Raw genomic sequence first — 18,415 nt, 5'->3', positions numbered from 1 at the left:
AAAGCAACATGCTAAATCAGACTGAACTTGCTAAAACTAAGGCCTTAGTGATAAAAAGGTATTTTGAAGATTATAGGCTTAAACTAAACTACATATGTCAAGACTTACATATACACAAAAGTATTGAACTCATATTTTTGCTTATGATGGTCAGCAACTTTTATATACATTTACTGGGTTTTTGCTTTAACCATGGTGGATGAGAGAATGCTTTAACTTTCTTTTTGGAAAATTAATATGATTAAATCAAAAACAGTAACAAAATTAGGAAAGGAAGCTTGATGATGAAATATAAATCTAATGAATATAATACACTGATTATTTAAATATAAATTTTTTAAACAGTAGATATAAGATAAAATAATTGACCAGATATTTTCCACCTCTTTCACTGTAGATCAAAACATAAATTACATAAAAAAGGGCAGCCACTCCCTATGTGTTTCACTTACAGACTATGAAAGTGATTGGAAATGAAGTTGTATATTGGAAATGAAGTATAGTTTTGTATAAGAGTGAAAAGTGCTCATTTTTCTAACTCTATGCTGTAAACTATAGTTTTAATCAAAAGTCCAATTTTAGAAGGACTTTTAAAAGGAGCAAAATCAGAAGCTTTTACATTAATAATATCCAATTCCCTCACAGGTATTAGGGCTTCATAAAGTGTGGAAAATGTCATCTTACTTAATTGAATTTGAAGTTTTCTGTATTATAAATACAAAAAGAAGTATGTTTACATGGCAGGCACATATGCAGAAAGAATGCAGTGGAGTAAGAAGAGCTAATATCCTTGAATAAAAAGTAATAACTTGTGCAGGGTAGCAGTATAATATATTTCCTCCTTGAAATTACTTACTGGAGCACCTTTCTCTCCAGCTGGACCAGGGGGACCCTGGGGTCCTGGCCGCCCTGGCAAACCAATTGGGCCAGCTGTTCCTGCTGATCCACGTTCTCCTGGTGAGCCCTAATATAGGGGAAAAAAGGTATCTTGTTATTAAAGATGGAAAAAGAGATACTTAAGAATCACTATTCAGTATTGACATCTTATAGTTTGTATAACATAAAAATCACTTTCAGATAACTTTAAAATTTCAGAATAATACTCACAATTTAAAAGATTAAATTCTAGCCCCAATATTAAGCACAGATATTAAAGTTAAGAAATACTGATAAGAAGAAAACTATTTCAAAATAATATATCTTTAACATTTTATAGACATTTTCTTTTTCATTTAAGTGTTCATAATTGTTCACAATGCTTTATAAAACATAAATGCAACAGGACCTTACTATACAATTTTCTCCCTGTATTATCATGAATTGGCAGGTTACATTGTCTAAGACTAACATTTTCAAAATGATTTCTGTACTGCACCTTAAACTCGCTCAATCACAATTTCTAAGTCTTAAAAATAAGTTCAGAAATTGTCATTGCATTAATGTACAAATATAATGTTTTACATAATAAAGTTTAATAATCACTATCCCAGAGCTTGGACTTTTTCCAAGAAAATAAGTCCTTAAATTTATCTTAGAGTCCTATAGGGATCATTTGGTTTTATTATGAACACTAGACAGATAATTCACATTTGAGTAGATATGCCCATTTGAATTTCAAAATAGATGCCATATGCTTTAAATTATTTTGCTTTAAAAATACTTAATATGTAAAATTTTAGAAAGTGTGGGTACTGCCTTCATGTTAATTATCTTATGAAAAATTTTTAAAAAGTGTTATTTAAAGCAAAAAAAAAAGAAATGAAAACATAGATCTACTAAGTCATATAAAGCTCAAAGTTAACCTTTTACCATCTTCAATTTTATTTAATGAAAGATAACAAGAATAATGTCTTTGGATTAAATTCCTAGATGTGTGGCTAAGTTATAATTTATTCTTTTAATTCAGGAGGAACTAAATGTGAAATATTAGAAAATATGATTTTTAGCAGATTCCCTTAATAATTAAGAAGTCTAGATAATATCATCATTTTAAAACTCAAATGATTTAAAAAGCTGGAAAATGCAGTACTTTCACATTTTTAACTAATATTATTCTGCCTATGTAATTAGAAATAATTTTATTTTACAAATATGAATTACTGACTTTGTTCTATTTTTATTAGCTAGGACACTAATTACATATGAACATAAAAACAATGATAATGACAACAACTTGTGTTAACATAGTACTTTACAATTTAAAAGTCAGTTTAACACTTATTTGTCACTTTACTCCCAGAAAGATTCTGTGGAGCTTTTGGTGCAGCTGTAGAATCTTCCTGACCCAGGAATCAAACCGGGGTCTACTTGCACTGCAGGCAGATTCTTTACCAACTTAACTATTGGGGAAGCCCAGGAATAGAATAGCAGTCTTAAAAGATGAAGAACATAAGAAGTTAAGTGTCCTTCCCATAATCAGGGAACTAGTCAAGAGCAACCCTGACCAAGGACTCTTCCCTGGGCTTTACTTCATAAAGCCACCCATTGCTTCTCGGAAAATGAAGACATTAACAACTCTCAGGGGCTATCGAATTGTAATTTCTCTAAATGTAGCACCTATTCAATTTTATTGAACTATTCCTTGATTGCAGAGGATTACAAACTATTTCTGTCTTATAATATACATGACCCTGCTAATTTAACTTACATGCAGAGTGCATCATGCGAAATGTCAGGCTGGATGAAGCACAAGCTGGAATCAAGATTGCTGGGAGAAATATCAATAACCTCAGATATGCAGATGACACCACCCTTCTGGCAGAAACTGAAGAACTAAAGAGCCTCTTGATGAAAATGTAAGAGGAGAGTGAAAAAGTTGACTTAAAGCTCAACATTCATAAAACTAAGACCATGGCATCTGGTTTCATCACTTCATGCCAAATAGATGGGGAAACAATGGAAACAGTGAGAGACTTTTTGTGGGGAGAGGCTCAAAAATCACTGCAGATGGTGATTGCAGCCGTGAAATTAAAAGACACTTGCTCCTTGGAAGAAAAGCTATGACCAACCTAGACAGCGTGTTAAAAAGCAGAGACATTATTTTGCCAGCAAATGTCTGTCTAGTCAAGCTCTGGTTGTTCCAGTAGTCATGTATGGATGTGAAACTTGCACTGTAAAGAAAGCTGAGCACCAAAGAATTGATGCTTTGAACTGTAGTGTTGGAGAAGACTCTTGAGAGTCCCTTGGACTGCAAGGAGATCCAACCAGTCCATTCTAAAGGAGATCAGTCCTGAATATCCATTGGAAGGACTGATGCTGAAGCTGAAACTCCAATACTTTGGCCACCTGGTGCGAAGAACTGACCCTGGAAAGATCGAAGGCAGGAGGAGGAGACAACAGAGGATGAGATGGTTGGATGCTATCACCAATTCAATGGACATGAGTTTGAGTAAGCTCCTGGAGTTCGAAAATGGACAGGGAAGCCTGGTGTATTGCAATCCATGGGGTGGCAAAGAGTCGGACACAACCGAGCGACTGAACTAAACAGAACTGAACTGACAAGACTATTTACTATGTAATTTCTTGACATTTTTTGGCTACATATACAAGCTACATAGAGTACTCTTTTTATTTTGTGAGGTATCTGAAAATTAAAGCAATTAAAATGAATAGAAATTATACAAATTTTAGATTATTGGGAACAACTTAAGAGTAACACTAGAAAACTAATGTTGTCTCATTTTCTTTAAGACTAACTGGACCACTGTTATGGTTGTTTTATTATAGGATATTTTAAACTTAGGAAATAGAAATCATTTGAGAAACTTCACTAAAAGTATAGTTAAAAAATCATGGAATTTGAACTTGATATAAACAAGTGACATTTTTGAGTTATAATAAGTATACATTTTAAAAACAAACTCAGGAATTGCTGTGCAGATGGATAATAATCAAGTTATGTGAAAATTTTATTTTTATCAACCACATTAATCAAATATGAAAGAAAAACAATTGCAAAGGAAAATTTTATTTAGTATTTTTTAAATAAAAAGCATCTGCCCTCTGTCAAAATGTTATTTTTAATTTAATAATATTAAAATATTTTATGTAAAAGAGTCAACCACAAGCAGTGTGACTGTTAACCAGGTGGCAAGACTTTGGGTGAATGATACCAGAGGCCAGTGCAGAAAATAAAAAGGAGAATCATCTGAGTGCATTTAACAGGTACAGTCCTAAAAGTGAAAGGAATGCAAAGATCAGTCTTATAAGTGACAGAGAAGTCAAAGAGGAAAAGTGGAGGAAGAGGAGAAGGGCAGGGGAGATAATAAAATGAACAATGTGTAACAGAGAAAGGAGCAGGAAGACAAGGAGAAAAAGAAGAGCAAGGACATTGAAATTGAGAGAAACACAAAGGTGTGCCCTGAATTACAGAAAAGAGAGGAATAAAAATTTCAGCAATGAAAGTAGTCTTTTTTGGTAAAAGTGTAAACAGAAAGGTCACAAGTGGCAAAGTAGTAAATAATCTTAGGTTGTGAAGATCCTCTGGAGGAGGAAATGGCAACCCACACTCCAGAATTCTTGCCTGGAGAATCCCATGGACAGAGGAGCCTCGTGGGCTACAGTCCATGGGGTCAGAGTCAGATGCAACTGAGCACACACACACACACACACACACACAAACAGAAGACAATATACGTGTGACCAGAGTGATTCTTTTTCATTCCAAGAAAACACTATCATCCTTAAAGATTAGTCTTTACTTATCTGAAAATCTAATTTCTTGAGGATCAATGTGCATATAAGGTGGCTGTATTGCATTTTTAACATTTTACCTATAAAATCTCACACAAGCATTATTACCCATTAGAGTTATCAATCTAAACTAAGTATCCAATTTAAGTGCTGGGATATTTCATTTGCAATTGATGATACAAATTGTAAAGAGATACATTTTAACTTCTCAGGCCACGAAATCTTTCTCTTTGATCCTGTTTTTAAATTTAAATCCCAGCTTTTCAAAGACTACCTGAGGAAGACATCACTTTAAACTGTGTTAAGATTGACAGCTATGAGACCAAAATGATAAAAGAAGAGATTCACTAGAAAGCAGATGTGTATTTTAAGAGAATTTATTATTTTCCAACTAATGACCCTACTACACACTTATTGTATTAAGTACTTTACATGTGCAATATAATTTAACTCCTGTGCAACTTGTTTATTTCTCAGGTAAAGGCCGTAAGGCTCAGGGTCTCACTCATGTGCCCTGTTTCAGTTTCTTCCTGCAATACAGAGTACTTCACAGTGGTGAAGAAAAAATTCCTACTTGCTTGTACCACTATAATTTACACATATTATGCTAAATTTTAATAAGTATAAGAAATAGAGGCCAATTAAAGCCACTTGTACCAGAATAAGTTCATGTTGGTTGAATACTTTCTAAAATGAGAAAGAATTAATGGCAATGCTTATTGCCTTTGTCCAAATAGTTATACAGTTCATTTGAACTGTGCTATATAAAACTCAATAGAATTTTTGCCCTTTGTCACTATTATTTATTATTTTAATTTTTACAATGAAGAATTATTTTTAGTTTTGAGAACTATTTAACACATGTGACAAAGTAGGACTTTTTCATTACCTTCCAGCTCTGATTTTCCCTTTCTTATATGTAGAAATATGTGAAATCAGTGAAAGAGGAGAGTGAAAAAGCTGGCTTAAAAGTCAACATTCAAAAAACTAAGATCATGGTGTCCGATTCCATCACTTCATGGCAAATCCAAGGGGACAAAATGAAAGCAATGACAGATTTTATTTTGTTGGGCTCCAAAGTAACTACGGGCAGTAACTGCAGTCATGAAATTAAAAGACGCTTGCTGCTTGGAAGGAAAGCTATGACAAACCTAGACAGCATGTTAAAAAGCAAAGACATCACTTTGATGAAAAAGGTCCATCGCCAAAACTATGGTTTTTCCAGTAGTCAAGAACGAATGTGAGAGCTGGACCATAAAGAAGGCTGAGCGCTGAGGAACTGATGGCTTCAAACTGTGGGGGTGGGAAGACTCTTGAGAGTCCCTTGGACTGCAAGGAGATCAAACCAATCAATCCTAAAGGAAACCGGCCCTGAATATTCACTGGAAAGACCGATGCTGAGGCTGAAGTTCCAATACTTTGACCACCTGATGTGAAGAGCTGACTCACTGGAGAAGACCCTCATATTGAGAAAGATTGAAGGCAAAAGGAGAAGAGGGTGGTAGAGGATGAGATGGTTAGATAGTATCACTGACACAATGGACATGAATTTGAGCAAACTCCAGAAGAGAGTGAGGTACAGGGAAGCCTGGCATGCTGCAATCCTTGGGGTCAAAAAGAGACAAGACTTAGCAACTGAACAACAACAAATATACAGAAGTCAAAATAGTTTGAGTTCATGCATTTTTTGAGAACATATTTATCCTTTATTTTCTCAGAAAAATATTAATATAATCACACTAAGAAATTTTGTTTTACTTTACATTATAGATTGTTATGTGAAAATTGTTTCTTTGTCAATATTGTTTCTATGTGAAAATACTAAATCTCTCATTATCCCTCTAAAACGATGCACCCATTTATACATCTGATTGTTTGGTCCCATTTATCTTCTACCTTGGACAGTCCTTGGTCTTTCCCTGTACTGTTAAAATTCCAACCACTCTTTATGCTCAGGATGACAACCTCCTCTGTCCAAAGTTGTATTATTCTGAGAATTTAAATCATGAGACATAATTCTAAATATTCCTTACACAGTTACCATTGTACCCTAGGTTTTCTACTATTATTTTCTGAAGGCATTAATATAGCATTTGTAGCTGAATTTTGTCCTGTAAATACTCATGATTTGATTTCATCATGAATATTTCCGAAGCTTAAAATAATAACTGTATGTATTACATAACTACAAATAATAATATACTTAAGAACATAATGATACAATTAGATATATGCACTAGTCTTTTATAAATTATGGGTATGTTAAAAAATTTAATTCCTAAATAAACTCATGTGTAGTCAGTAGAAATTTACCAAATTTGCAGATGAATATCAATTGAATATATACTTTCCACAGAGGATGTGGTTATATAATTGAGAAATATGTATTATCTTAATAAGACACTATAATTGACACATGAAAATAACTCACAGCTTTTATTTAAGAAAAGAATGCTTGTTAATTTTATAGTGAAGTATATTTAATATCCAAAAATAATCAAATAAATATTTTCACATATATCAAGCAGAGAAATAATGCTAATTTGAATCATTGATAATATGTATAGTTGGTAGATATAATATACTATCTTTATTGCAAACTTAACTATTTTAATTACTCCCTGAAGCATTCCTAATATTAAATTTCAGATTGCCATCTTGCTTGTGAAACCTGCATTAAGATTAACAATAAAAACACTTTGCTTCCTTGAAGTTAAAAAAAAGTGCTTATAATCTTGTCACAGCTCATTAACTATGAAACAGTGGATTAAAACAAGAAGAGACATTTCCAATGAATATTTTTGCCCTAAGGTACAATTGCAATTTCTTTCCTATTAGTTATTTCAAACATACTATGTCTAGATATTTTTGATAACAGCATATTCTGCAATGATTTTATATTACATATCTATAAATGGAAAAGTGAAAATCTCTGATGATACCTACTGATTAAACACATGCTATTACAAACTTACGGATCTTATTTAAATAGTCCCAGGTCAGTTTTTAAAAGAATAAGTTTTATGAATCCTTTAATCCCAGTTGAATCACTTATGAAAGTTCATTAAAAATGAAAATTTAAACCCACTATCAAAAAGAGAACCATTTACACATTTAACAAAAATATAGAGAGACTCTACTCTCTTGTGACTCAGACAGAATACAAAATGTATTATGGCAGGTATCAGCCCTTAAGAAACTCACCGTGTAAATGCAATTTTTCCATAAAGTGTAGACATTTATAGCTACAGAATTTATTGTATTGCTCTATAACTGGCTATAGTGAAGAACAGAGGGCTTTATATTTGTCAGATAAATGAACAATTACATCTAAGAGGAATACTTTGAGTTTAAGCATAGTTTAAATGGATAATGATAGTCTCCCAAAGGTAACAGTTTTGCTTGTTTTTTATATGGATCTAAAGTCCTTCAAGTTCTGACTGACACATAGCAAGCCCTAAGTAACGGTGTCACTGTGTATGTGATCTTTTCCTTTTCAGCTCTGAAACCACTAGTTTTCCCAGCTTGAACAAACTGATTAACTTCTATTTGGCTCAATTTTCTCCCAATAAAATGGAAACAACAATAAATTGCCCTCTTTTTTTTTCTGGTATTAATGTAATGATACATCTAAAGTCTGTCTTAAACTTTGAATGCAACAGATGTTGGAGTAGTGTACATGAACAGCTTTAATCCAAAAGTAGATATGCAATCTCAAATGATTGTAGAAGTAAAATTTTATAAAAGAGAAAATTAAGATAAAAATTGATATGCAATATATCTAAGACCACACCGTTAAGAGCAGAACTTTTCCCACAAAATAGTATTTTTAATACTAATTTAACTTTTTGTTTATGTACTCAACAATATAGCAGTGATACTGTCCCATCAAAACTGCTTAACTAGAGGGAAAAAGAGGCTACAAGCTATAAAAATATTTCCTCAATTTAAATTGCAATGGACACAAGATAAATTAAAAGCTTCCCAGATGGCACTAGTGGCAACCAACCCCTGGGCCAATGCAGGACACTTAAGAGACGCGGGTTCCATCTCTGGGTGGGCAAGATCCCCTGGAGAAGGAAATGGCAACCCACTCCACTATTTCCGTTTGGAATATCCCATGGACAGAGGAGCTGGCAGGCTCCATAGGGTCACAGAGCCAGACACAACTGAAGTGTGTTACACAACAGCAAAGGTGTGTAAGGAATTACCAAAATTATGATGGCCATAATATCATTAAGTATATTCTGTTATTTTAATACTAAATAGCAAGCACTAACTGAAGACTGGACATTTGCCTATTTTTTAAAGACAGAGGAATTTACATTTTTCTAATCAGTGACCTTTCTTTAAGTTTGTGTTAGCTTTATCGTCTTCTGAAGTCCTTTTCCCTAAACTTTGCAATGGTAATAAAGTCAACAGCATCAGCTTATTTCCTTGGAGCAGTGAGAATAGTGATTATTTTTCTAACTTCACACACAAGAGAACACCAGACAAATATTTTCTGTTATGTTCACTAGGTGTTTCATATTCTGAGGAGCATTTGTAAAAAAAAAAGGTATTCAGAGAAATCATCTCATCTGCTTTCAGTTAAAAGGCAGCCCACTAGAGAGAAGAAAAAAAAAAAAAAAAAAACAAACGCAAATACAAGTTCTTAGGAACAGAGCTAGTTACACAAGTACGAAGCAAAGAAAGGAAAAGGTCTAGCACTTTCTTTTTAAAGCCAAGTTAATCTTCATGGCAAAACTAGTTTGAGGTAATTCTCACTCTCCAGATTACATGAATTTGAGATCAGATAAGCTGAAAATTGATGCTTCTGAACTGTGGTGTTGGAGAAGCTCTTGAGAGTCCCTTGGGCTGCAAGGAGATCCAACCAGTCTATCCTAAAGGAAATCAGTCCTGACTATTCATTGGAAGGACTGATGCTGAAGCTGAAACTCCAATACTTTGGCCACCTGATGCAAAGAACTGACTCATTGTATAAGACCCTGATGCTGGGCAAGATTGAAGGCAGAAAAAGGGGACGACAGAGGACGAGATGGTCGGATGCCATCACCAACTCAATGAACATGAGTTTGAGTAAACTCCGGGAGTTGGTGATGGACAGGGAAGCCTGGTGTGCTGCAGTCCATGGGGTAGCAAAGAGTCGGACATGACTGATAGACTGAACTTAACTGACTGAAGCTGAAAATTCAGATAAAATATCAAGCATTACTAGAATTTAAAACATAAGTACTGAGTGACTAAGTGAAAGTCTTACAATGTCTCAGTCTTTAGTCACTGACCCCACAACCACCTCTCTACCTGATTAATCCTGATTGCATGCCACCTATGGTCTAAGTGGATCCCAATATAGAAAGTGTACTTCATCTTTCAAAAGAATAACATGTGACCCAGTTAGTAAGCGAAATCCTTCTAAAAACTTGTCTAGCTCCTTGTTTGAGGAATAAGTAAAATGCCAGTAAAGAAGAAGATTCTCTGGAATAGGAGGTGGGGAAAAATTAGAATAGGAATTATGATAAGAAGGGCATATACAATTCTAAAGAAGAGACAATAACAGGAAGAAATAATAGCACATAGAGAGAAAAAGAGACAATCGTCAGAAGACAGTTATGAAATAGAAGTCACAGAAAAGAGACAAAGACTAATACATTGCACAGTTGTGAAATCTTGGATATTTACTTTCTAGCAGCTATGTATCTGGCCCCTCTCATACACATTCTCCATATTAATTCCCACTTTTCTAAGAGGTAGGGGTGAGAGTGAGAAATGTTGTTGTAAGGATAAAGGGCTTTTAATAGCACACTATTATATATTTTTTAAATTCTCCTCATTTTTAGAGAAATAAATGTTTGCAATGAGGGTTTTTTAAAAAAAAAATTATTATTATTTTCATCTTCTGGCCATGCCACGTGGCACATGGAATCTTAGTTCCCTGACCAGGGATCAAACTTGTGCCCCCAGCATTGGCAGATGAGAGTCTTATTCACTGGACCACCAGGAAAGTCCTGGAGGGGATTTTTCTTATCAGAGAAAGAAAAATATGAGGGAGAGATTATTTAGGGAATACATTTTCCTTAATTTATTTTATGAAATATATCAGTGGTAAATGCAATCTGAGAGCTTGTTTGCATAATCAATTTGTATATACTGTATGTTAACATAAATATAAAATGTTTACTCAGTCTGTGTTTAACATATGAGAAAAATGCTGTGCTGCTTTCCTCTCTTGCTGTCCAGCCTCTTGCTTCTTCCTGCCTTCTGTGTGCATCAAGACATCCATTTAGTCAGTAAACCCCTTGAGAGGAGAAAACATGCCCTCCTTTGATGGGCATCTATTACCAGCTATTGTGTATATCATCATGCATACAGAGAGCATTTGGTTTAGGCCAGACTTTAGAAGCCCAAAGGAACAGTATCCCATTGGGATAATTTTGTTCATCTTGAGCGGGAGCACTAAAACCTGCTTCTCAATATGCATACACTCCTAGTAGCTAGAACTTCAGAGAACTTTGATGATGAAATACCAATTTTTTGCTAAGAGGACTAAAATACTATTGAACACTTCAAGACCAAGTCAAACTCATAAACAAACTTGCTTTTCATAGACAAAACTGATTTTTATTTGTATTTTGAACTCTAACATAATTCCTTTAGGGAAAAATCATTGTTTTTACTTTCTTTTCTTTGTTCTTTTAATAGATTACTCATTATTTACTATGTTGTTTTATCTATTTCACACTCATCTTCTTCAGTAAACCATAAGCTCTATGCAGGAAATGTCCATTTAATGAATCTGTAAAACTTCAGCTTAATAGATTGAATGGCATATTCATTATTTAATTACAGTTTTTCACAGGAAAAGATTTACAGCAGCTTACAAGGAAGACATAACTAAAAGATAATATAAATTTAAAAAGTTAAAAGAAAAGAAATGTAGGTAAGAAAAATAAACAAGCAAGTAACTTTTTATTGGCAAAAAGTAGGACTATCAATATTAGTAATCTAAAAATTCATACTAGAGACCTAGTTTAGAGACTATGCTTTTCCTAAATGTAGATTACGATCCATGGATGGTTTATGAAGTCAGTGTAATAGGTCTTGTCTAGTTAGAACTGGACATGGAACAACAGACTGGTTCCAAATTGGGAAAGGAGTATGTCAAGGCTGTATACTGTCACCCTGATTGTTTAACTTATATGCAGAGTATATCATGCGAAATACCAGGCTGGATGAAGCATAAGCTGAAATCAAGGTTGCTGGGAGATATATCAATAACCTCAGATATGCAGATGACACCACCCTTATGGCAGAAAGTGAAGAACTAAAGAGCGTCTTGATGAAGGTGAAAGAGGAAAGTGAAAAAGTTGGCTTAAAACTCAACATTCAGAAAACTAAGATCATGGCATTCAGTCCCATCAGTTCATGGCAAATAGATGGGGAAACAATGGAAGCAGTGGGAGACTTTATTTTTGGGGGTTCCAAAATTACTGTAGATGATGACTGCAGCCATGAAATTAAAAACACTGGCTCCTTGGAAGAAAAGCTATGACCAATCTAGACAGCATATTAAAAAGCAGAGACCTTACTTTGCCAACAAAGGTCCATCTAGTCAAAGTTCTGGTGTTTCCAGTAGTCATGTAAGAATGTGAAAGTTGGACTAGAAAGAAAGCTGAGAGCCGAAGAATTGATGCTTTTGAACTGTGGTGTTGGAGAAGACTCTTGGGAGTCCCTTGGACTGCCAGGAGATCCAACCAGTCCATTCTAAAGGAAATCAGTCCTGAATATTCATTGGAAGGATTGATGCTGAAGCTGAAACTCCAATACTTTGGCCACCTGTTGCGAAGAACTAACTTATTGGAAAAGACCCTGATGCTGGGAAAGATTGAAGGCAGTAGGTGAACGGGATAACAGAGAATGAGATGTCAGTATCACTAACTCAATGGACATGAGTTTGAGTAAGCTCTGGGAGTTGGTGATGGACAGGGAAGCCTGGCATGCTGCAGTCCATGGGGTGGCAAAGAGTCAGACATGACTGAGTGACTGAACTAAGCAAGATGATATCATAAATCTTCTAAAAAAAATAAGAATTACCATTAAAAAATTTTCTGAATAAATTATAGTTTTCATCTAGAGAATCACAAATTTTTGGTCTAAATCTTGGTAATTTGAAATAAAAAAATTCAAAATCAAACCTCACATGCATGTACTTGATTTAAATGGAATAAACTAAGGCTTGTTTAGCATTTGCTATGGAGTAGGAGTAGAATGGAGAAGGCAATGGCAACCCACTCCAGTATTCTTGCCTGGCAAATCCCATGGACAGAGCAGCCTGGTAGACTGCAGTCCATGGGGTTGCTAGGAGTCGGACACAACTGAGCGACTTCATTTTCACTTTCCACTTTCATGCATTGGAGAAGGAAATGGCAACCCACTCCAGTGTTCTTGCCTGGAGAATCCCGGGGACGGGGGAGCCTGGTGGGCTGCCGTCTCTGGGGTCGCACAGAGTCGGACACGACTGAAGCGACTTAGCAGTAGCAGCAGCAGAAGTAGAATACCCGAGTAGGTAGCCATTTCCTTCTCTAGGGGATCTTCCCAACTGAGGGACTGAACCCACATCTCCTGCATTGCCAAGCAGATTCTTTACCATATGAGCCACCAGGAAAGTTCCTTCACTTCACTTTTATTTCATGGAGTAGGAACCTCATCATGGATCTTTTTACAACATTTTATAGAAATTACAATAGCATAAAGCATAATCAATGTGGATGATGTCTTTCCTTTTAGTGGTTCCTTTTCCAACTTTGAAGAAGAATTTTAATTTGTTGATGCCTATAGACTTGGATAGGTTATTTTATTGTAAGAATAGATTTTAATTCCAAATAAACTCACAATCAGCATTTGTAGAGCATTTCTATCAGCAAAGTATAAAAGCGTTTTAAAATCTTTTGTTACTACTAAGAGGCTTTGAGCTTTTATGTGAGAGTTTAGTGTTTGTTGTTGTTCCTGACCAGATGAAATTAACCAAGTCACCACTAAAGTGTCACTCCCACAAGGACACAAGCTTGAAGTCATCATTCTGTTTTCATCTTCCTTACTACCCATATTCAGTCTTAGGAATAAATCCTACTAAAGCGTCTGCCTGCAATGCTGGAGACCTAGGTTCGATCCCTGGGTCGGGAAGATCCCCTGGAGAAGGAAATGGCAACCCACTCCAGTATTGTTGTCTGGGAAATCCCATGGACGCAGGAGTCTGGTGGCCTACAGTCCACGGAGTCGCAAAGAGTCGGACAGGACTGAGTGACTTCACTTTCACTTTCACTTTCATCCTGGGCCACTGACTTCCTACTGCCTTATATTGGTTCACTCTTTTATCATGACATTGATCACTGAAATTTTATGCTCAACAAGTCTCTCTCCTCTTTGTTATATATATTATACACTAATGACAACTTCTCCCCTAAAACTTTATTAAATTGTTTTACTGCAAAACACTTTATTGTAGTTTTCATAATCCACTTACTTGAAAAACTCCAGATCTTCAAATTATTTCGGTTTGGCATTTTAGAGCTTCAGTAATCATATGACATATATTTTTGCATTAGATTATGAAAGTATGTAGCAGAGTACCTGCATCCTAGAAATAATTCATCACGGTTTAGTCCTTGTCTAAGATGCCCACTTTGGTAAGACCAGATGTTCCCTAAACACCTTATTCCTTTCCTGATATCATTCTCTTGATCTTACATAGTTTTGTAATCTTCTATACTCTGTGAAGTCAAATTCAAGGACCACTTCCTGCCTGACACTCTACTGATTTCTCTTCCCCTGCCCTCGAATAATTAATATTTGTTGTTTGTATATCATTAGGCATTTAATCACTGGCTGATTTATAGTTTTATTTAGTTTTAAGTCTCTTAAAGGTGTATATTCTGTGCAGCTTAATTGTACACTAGGAAGTATGTAGAAATCGCCAAATAAACAGTTCTTGATGCTAAATGAATAAATATTAGATCTTTTAAAAATCATTTTTACTATGTTCTTTCAGATGTAACCAGATAATCAATTTATATCCTGTTAAATTATATCTCTATCTCCTGGTCATATTATGTACTTCATAAATATATTAATTTCAACTGTCCAAAGAACTGGGATAACATTGTTTGCTTGAGTCCTAAAAATAACTTAAAACAACTTAAATGCTGTACTCATGATTCAGGTTTCACAGATGCATTACCATTGATCTAAAAAAAAATGAATCCATATTACAAAATAAAATTCACTTTAGAATCTAAAGTTCTGGGTAAATAGATTGCATTGCACTGAAAATTTTGAAGGCTCTACCTATGCTCAAAGTGGCTTTCAGTTGGCTTAGTGATAAAGAATCCACCTGCCAATGCAGGAGTCACTGAAATGTGGGTTTGATCCCTGCATCTGGAAGATACTGTGGAGGAGAAAATGGCAACACATTCCAGTATTCTTGCTGGGATAATATCATGTACAGAGGAGCTCAGTGGACTACAGTTCACAGGGTCACAAAGAGTCAGACACAACCGAGCCATGCATATAAACATCTATGCTCAAATTGAAGCACTTCTGTCTTATTCAACTATTTTTCCCACTAGTGCTACCACCACTTACTGATAAGGATATCTTAAAATGTTTTATATTTTTATGAATATCAAATATTATTTTTCTTTTTAAAAAATCTTTATCAGATATCCATACCACCATAATCATTGTCCTATGACATTTGTATGATCTCAGATTAAATATAATGTTAATCAATCTGCCAAAGATTATATTGTTATTTTCTTAGTATTATTTATGTTGTACACACTTAACTCCAATATCAGGATGTATGATAAATTTAAATAGGGAGATATGGAATGATTATATTGACAATACTGTGCTGTGAATGGAACCAAATTAATTCAAGGAACTTACAGTCTTAATGAAAGAGATAACCAAACATATTCCAATGCAATTTCTAAAATATAAATCATAACAAAGAGAACAAAGGGTGAAGAGATTTCACTAATATATGAAATGGAGGCAAACCGTCCAAAGACGATCTTATGGAGATTTAATGTTTAAACTTGATCTCTATAGATGAGTAGGATTTTTTTTCAAATAGAGATAGGAAAAATGGGGTTTCTTGGAAGAAGAAAAGTATATTCTCAGCAAAGTGTAAAAATTGTATTAGTATGATAAACAAGAAGTTCAATGCATTAAATAGGGAAGAATTAGAATGTAGGCTTTCAGGAAAATAAAATAGATGATAGTGACAGCGATCAAATTTTGAACAAACCTCTTGGTCATAATGAGGGGTTTGGTTTCCAAAGACAGTGTGGGACCATGAGATATGTATAAGCAGAAAAATGGCACTCTGTATTCCCTGGTGGCTCAGACAGTAAAGAACCTGCTTTCAATGCAGGAAGTCCGGGTTCAATCCTTGGGTTGGGAAGATCCCCTGAAGAAGGGAATGGGTACCCACTTCAGTATTCTTGCCTGGAGAATTCCATGGACAAAGGAGCCTGTAGGCTCTTGCCTAGAGTATTCCATGGATAGAGCCTGGTGGGTTATGTATGGTACATGGGGTGGCAAAGAGTCGAACATGACTAAGCAACTGACATTAACCTATAATTCTAGAATCAGTGGGCAAAGCCAACTAAAGAGACTAAAAATGGAATCAGGAGGTAGGTTAAGACACTATTAAGCAAGGTGAGAAAGGAAAGAGTCTGAACAAAGGTGATGGTAGTGGAAACGAAGAAAGGGGGACAAATTAAAAAAATATTTTGGAGGTGGAGCTGAGAGTTTAGGCAACTTTCAGCCTTTTAGATTGGTGAAATAAAATGGAGAATGAGAAGAAACCACTAAAAATGATAGCTTGGCTATTGTTGGTAACTTCACAGATAAGAATGAAGGTAAACTTATGGAAAAAAATAAAGGCTGTATTTAATGCTTTCTGGGAGATTGATACATATCCCAAGAAAATAAAAATCCAATATTTACGAATTTGCCAATGACTAAAGCAATCTAGATAACAAATAAAGTGGATACATGCCTTTCATATTTATGTTTTTTTTTTAAATAAACATTAATAAAATTCAAATACTCAGAATCAGACAAATTATGATATATTTTCTCAGGTATTTCAAGAGGCAAGATAGCTCCTTTCACCTCCTGACAGCAGTGGTAAAATAAATATTTTCATCATCTAAGCACTTCTGTTTCTGCACTCATGAGAGCATGCAATTAGTACAGACCAGGCATTGACTGATTTGATTGACATATGTTTATTTTCTCTTCCACACACTGTGGGATCACAGCATAAGAGTAATCAAAGAAGTGCTGTAATTTGCAACTATGGATTGCATGGCTATTTTATAATCATACTTACAACTGGACCTGGTGGGCCCTGGGGACCTTCTCCTCCTTTCAATCCAGGGGCACCCTGGGAAAAGTGAAAAGCAAAGAAAATGAATTGATATGAATTGAATATAAATAAGAGGTGATGTATGACTGAAATAATGAGAATGTCAGGAAGTGATTCCAGACACAAATACATTAATCTATTGCTCTATGTTTTACCACAACCAGTGCATATGCTCACATATTTCCCTTTAATTACTCATGAATCTTTATTTAGTTGAGACCAAAAGAATGCTTCTAAAAAGCAATCTTATTTACATGTTTCATTAATATGTTAATTATACCTGAGCTCCAGGAAGCCCTCTTTCACCTGGGAAACCACGTAGTCCTGCTGGTCCATCTTTCCCTGAGACACCTTGAGGACCTGGGTCACCCTAAGGAATATAACATACATCCATCATAGGAAGTAAACTTACATGCTCCCAAAAACAAAACTGTAATTACCTCTAACCTAGTGTGAGTAAAGTTTGAATACCATTTAATGATGAGAGTAGTGTGTGGAATGTCACATACATTAAAACGAACTAACCACTATCTACAGCTGAGTGTGCATGAATGGGTGGTTTTATGGTCAATGAAGCTAAATGTTCTCATATTTTTGTTCGGTCATGACTTGAAGTACAATAAACTGAATATTTTACTAAGATATCTTTCTGACATTCATTTAAATACTACACCAATATTAAGGAATCTATAGACAAGTAATGAGAAGCTATAGTAAAAAGTAAATGGGTGATTTCAGCCAAGAAAATTCCAACAGCATGGTGTATGCACCTTTGCACCTTCTTTTCCTGCAGCACCAGGAAGACCTTGCTCCCCAGGAGGGCCAGGAGGGCCAGGATGTCCACGTTCACCTATTGGACCAGTCTCACCAGTTGGTCCCTAAAGCAGATAAACAAACTTCATCAGATTGGTTTTTTTTTTTTTGCAAAGATAACAAATATTACTCCCTTTCACAAAGGTATATCATTTTCAATTATTTTCATGGTGTCCTACAAAATTGCATATAAAGCATTGAAAGTAAAATAGAAGTCTGAAAGATTATGCATAATCTTGATTAAAATCTGAGTGTGTAAAGGGAATATATAGATAAATTTAAAGAGCTGTTTTCTTTGTTTAATACCAGATTTTTTCAGAGTGAAGCCAGTCTAAATATTGTTAAAAACCATTTTATCATTATAATTTCATCTCCTTCCCTCTTTTTATATAAGATGTCAAATAAATTTAAAAGTAAAAGAGGCATTATTAATACCACGCTGGTAGCTAGTCAGTGAATCACTGCTTGATA

General features: G+C 34.9%; 1 protein-coding gene across 1 annotated transcript in view; it reads right to left on the bottom strand.

Moving 5' to 3' along the window:
* The window catches only part of COL11A1 (collagen type XI alpha 1 chain), a 229,597-nt gene that overhangs the window by 62,636 nt on the left and 148,546 nt on the right, over positions 1 to 18,415 (bottom strand). Inside the window, 4 exon segments of the mRNA XM_070367586.1 lie at positions 857 to 964; positions 17,096 to 17,149; positions 17,412 to 17,501; positions 17,902 to 18,009. Coding sequence (XP_070223687.1) covers positions 857 to 964; positions 17,096 to 17,149; positions 17,412 to 17,501; positions 17,902 to 18,009 — 360 coding nt within the window.

This window comes from Bos mutus, chromosome 3 (genome assembly GCF_027580195.1).
Source record: "Bos mutus isolate GX-2022 chromosome 3, NWIPB_WYAK_1.1, whole genome shotgun sequence".
Classification (NCBI taxonomy): Eukaryota; Metazoa; Chordata; class Mammalia; order Artiodactyla; family Bovidae; genus Bos; species Bos mutus.
Note: the sequence above shows the minus strand (reverse complement) of the source record. Positions and strands in the feature narration are given on the sequence as shown.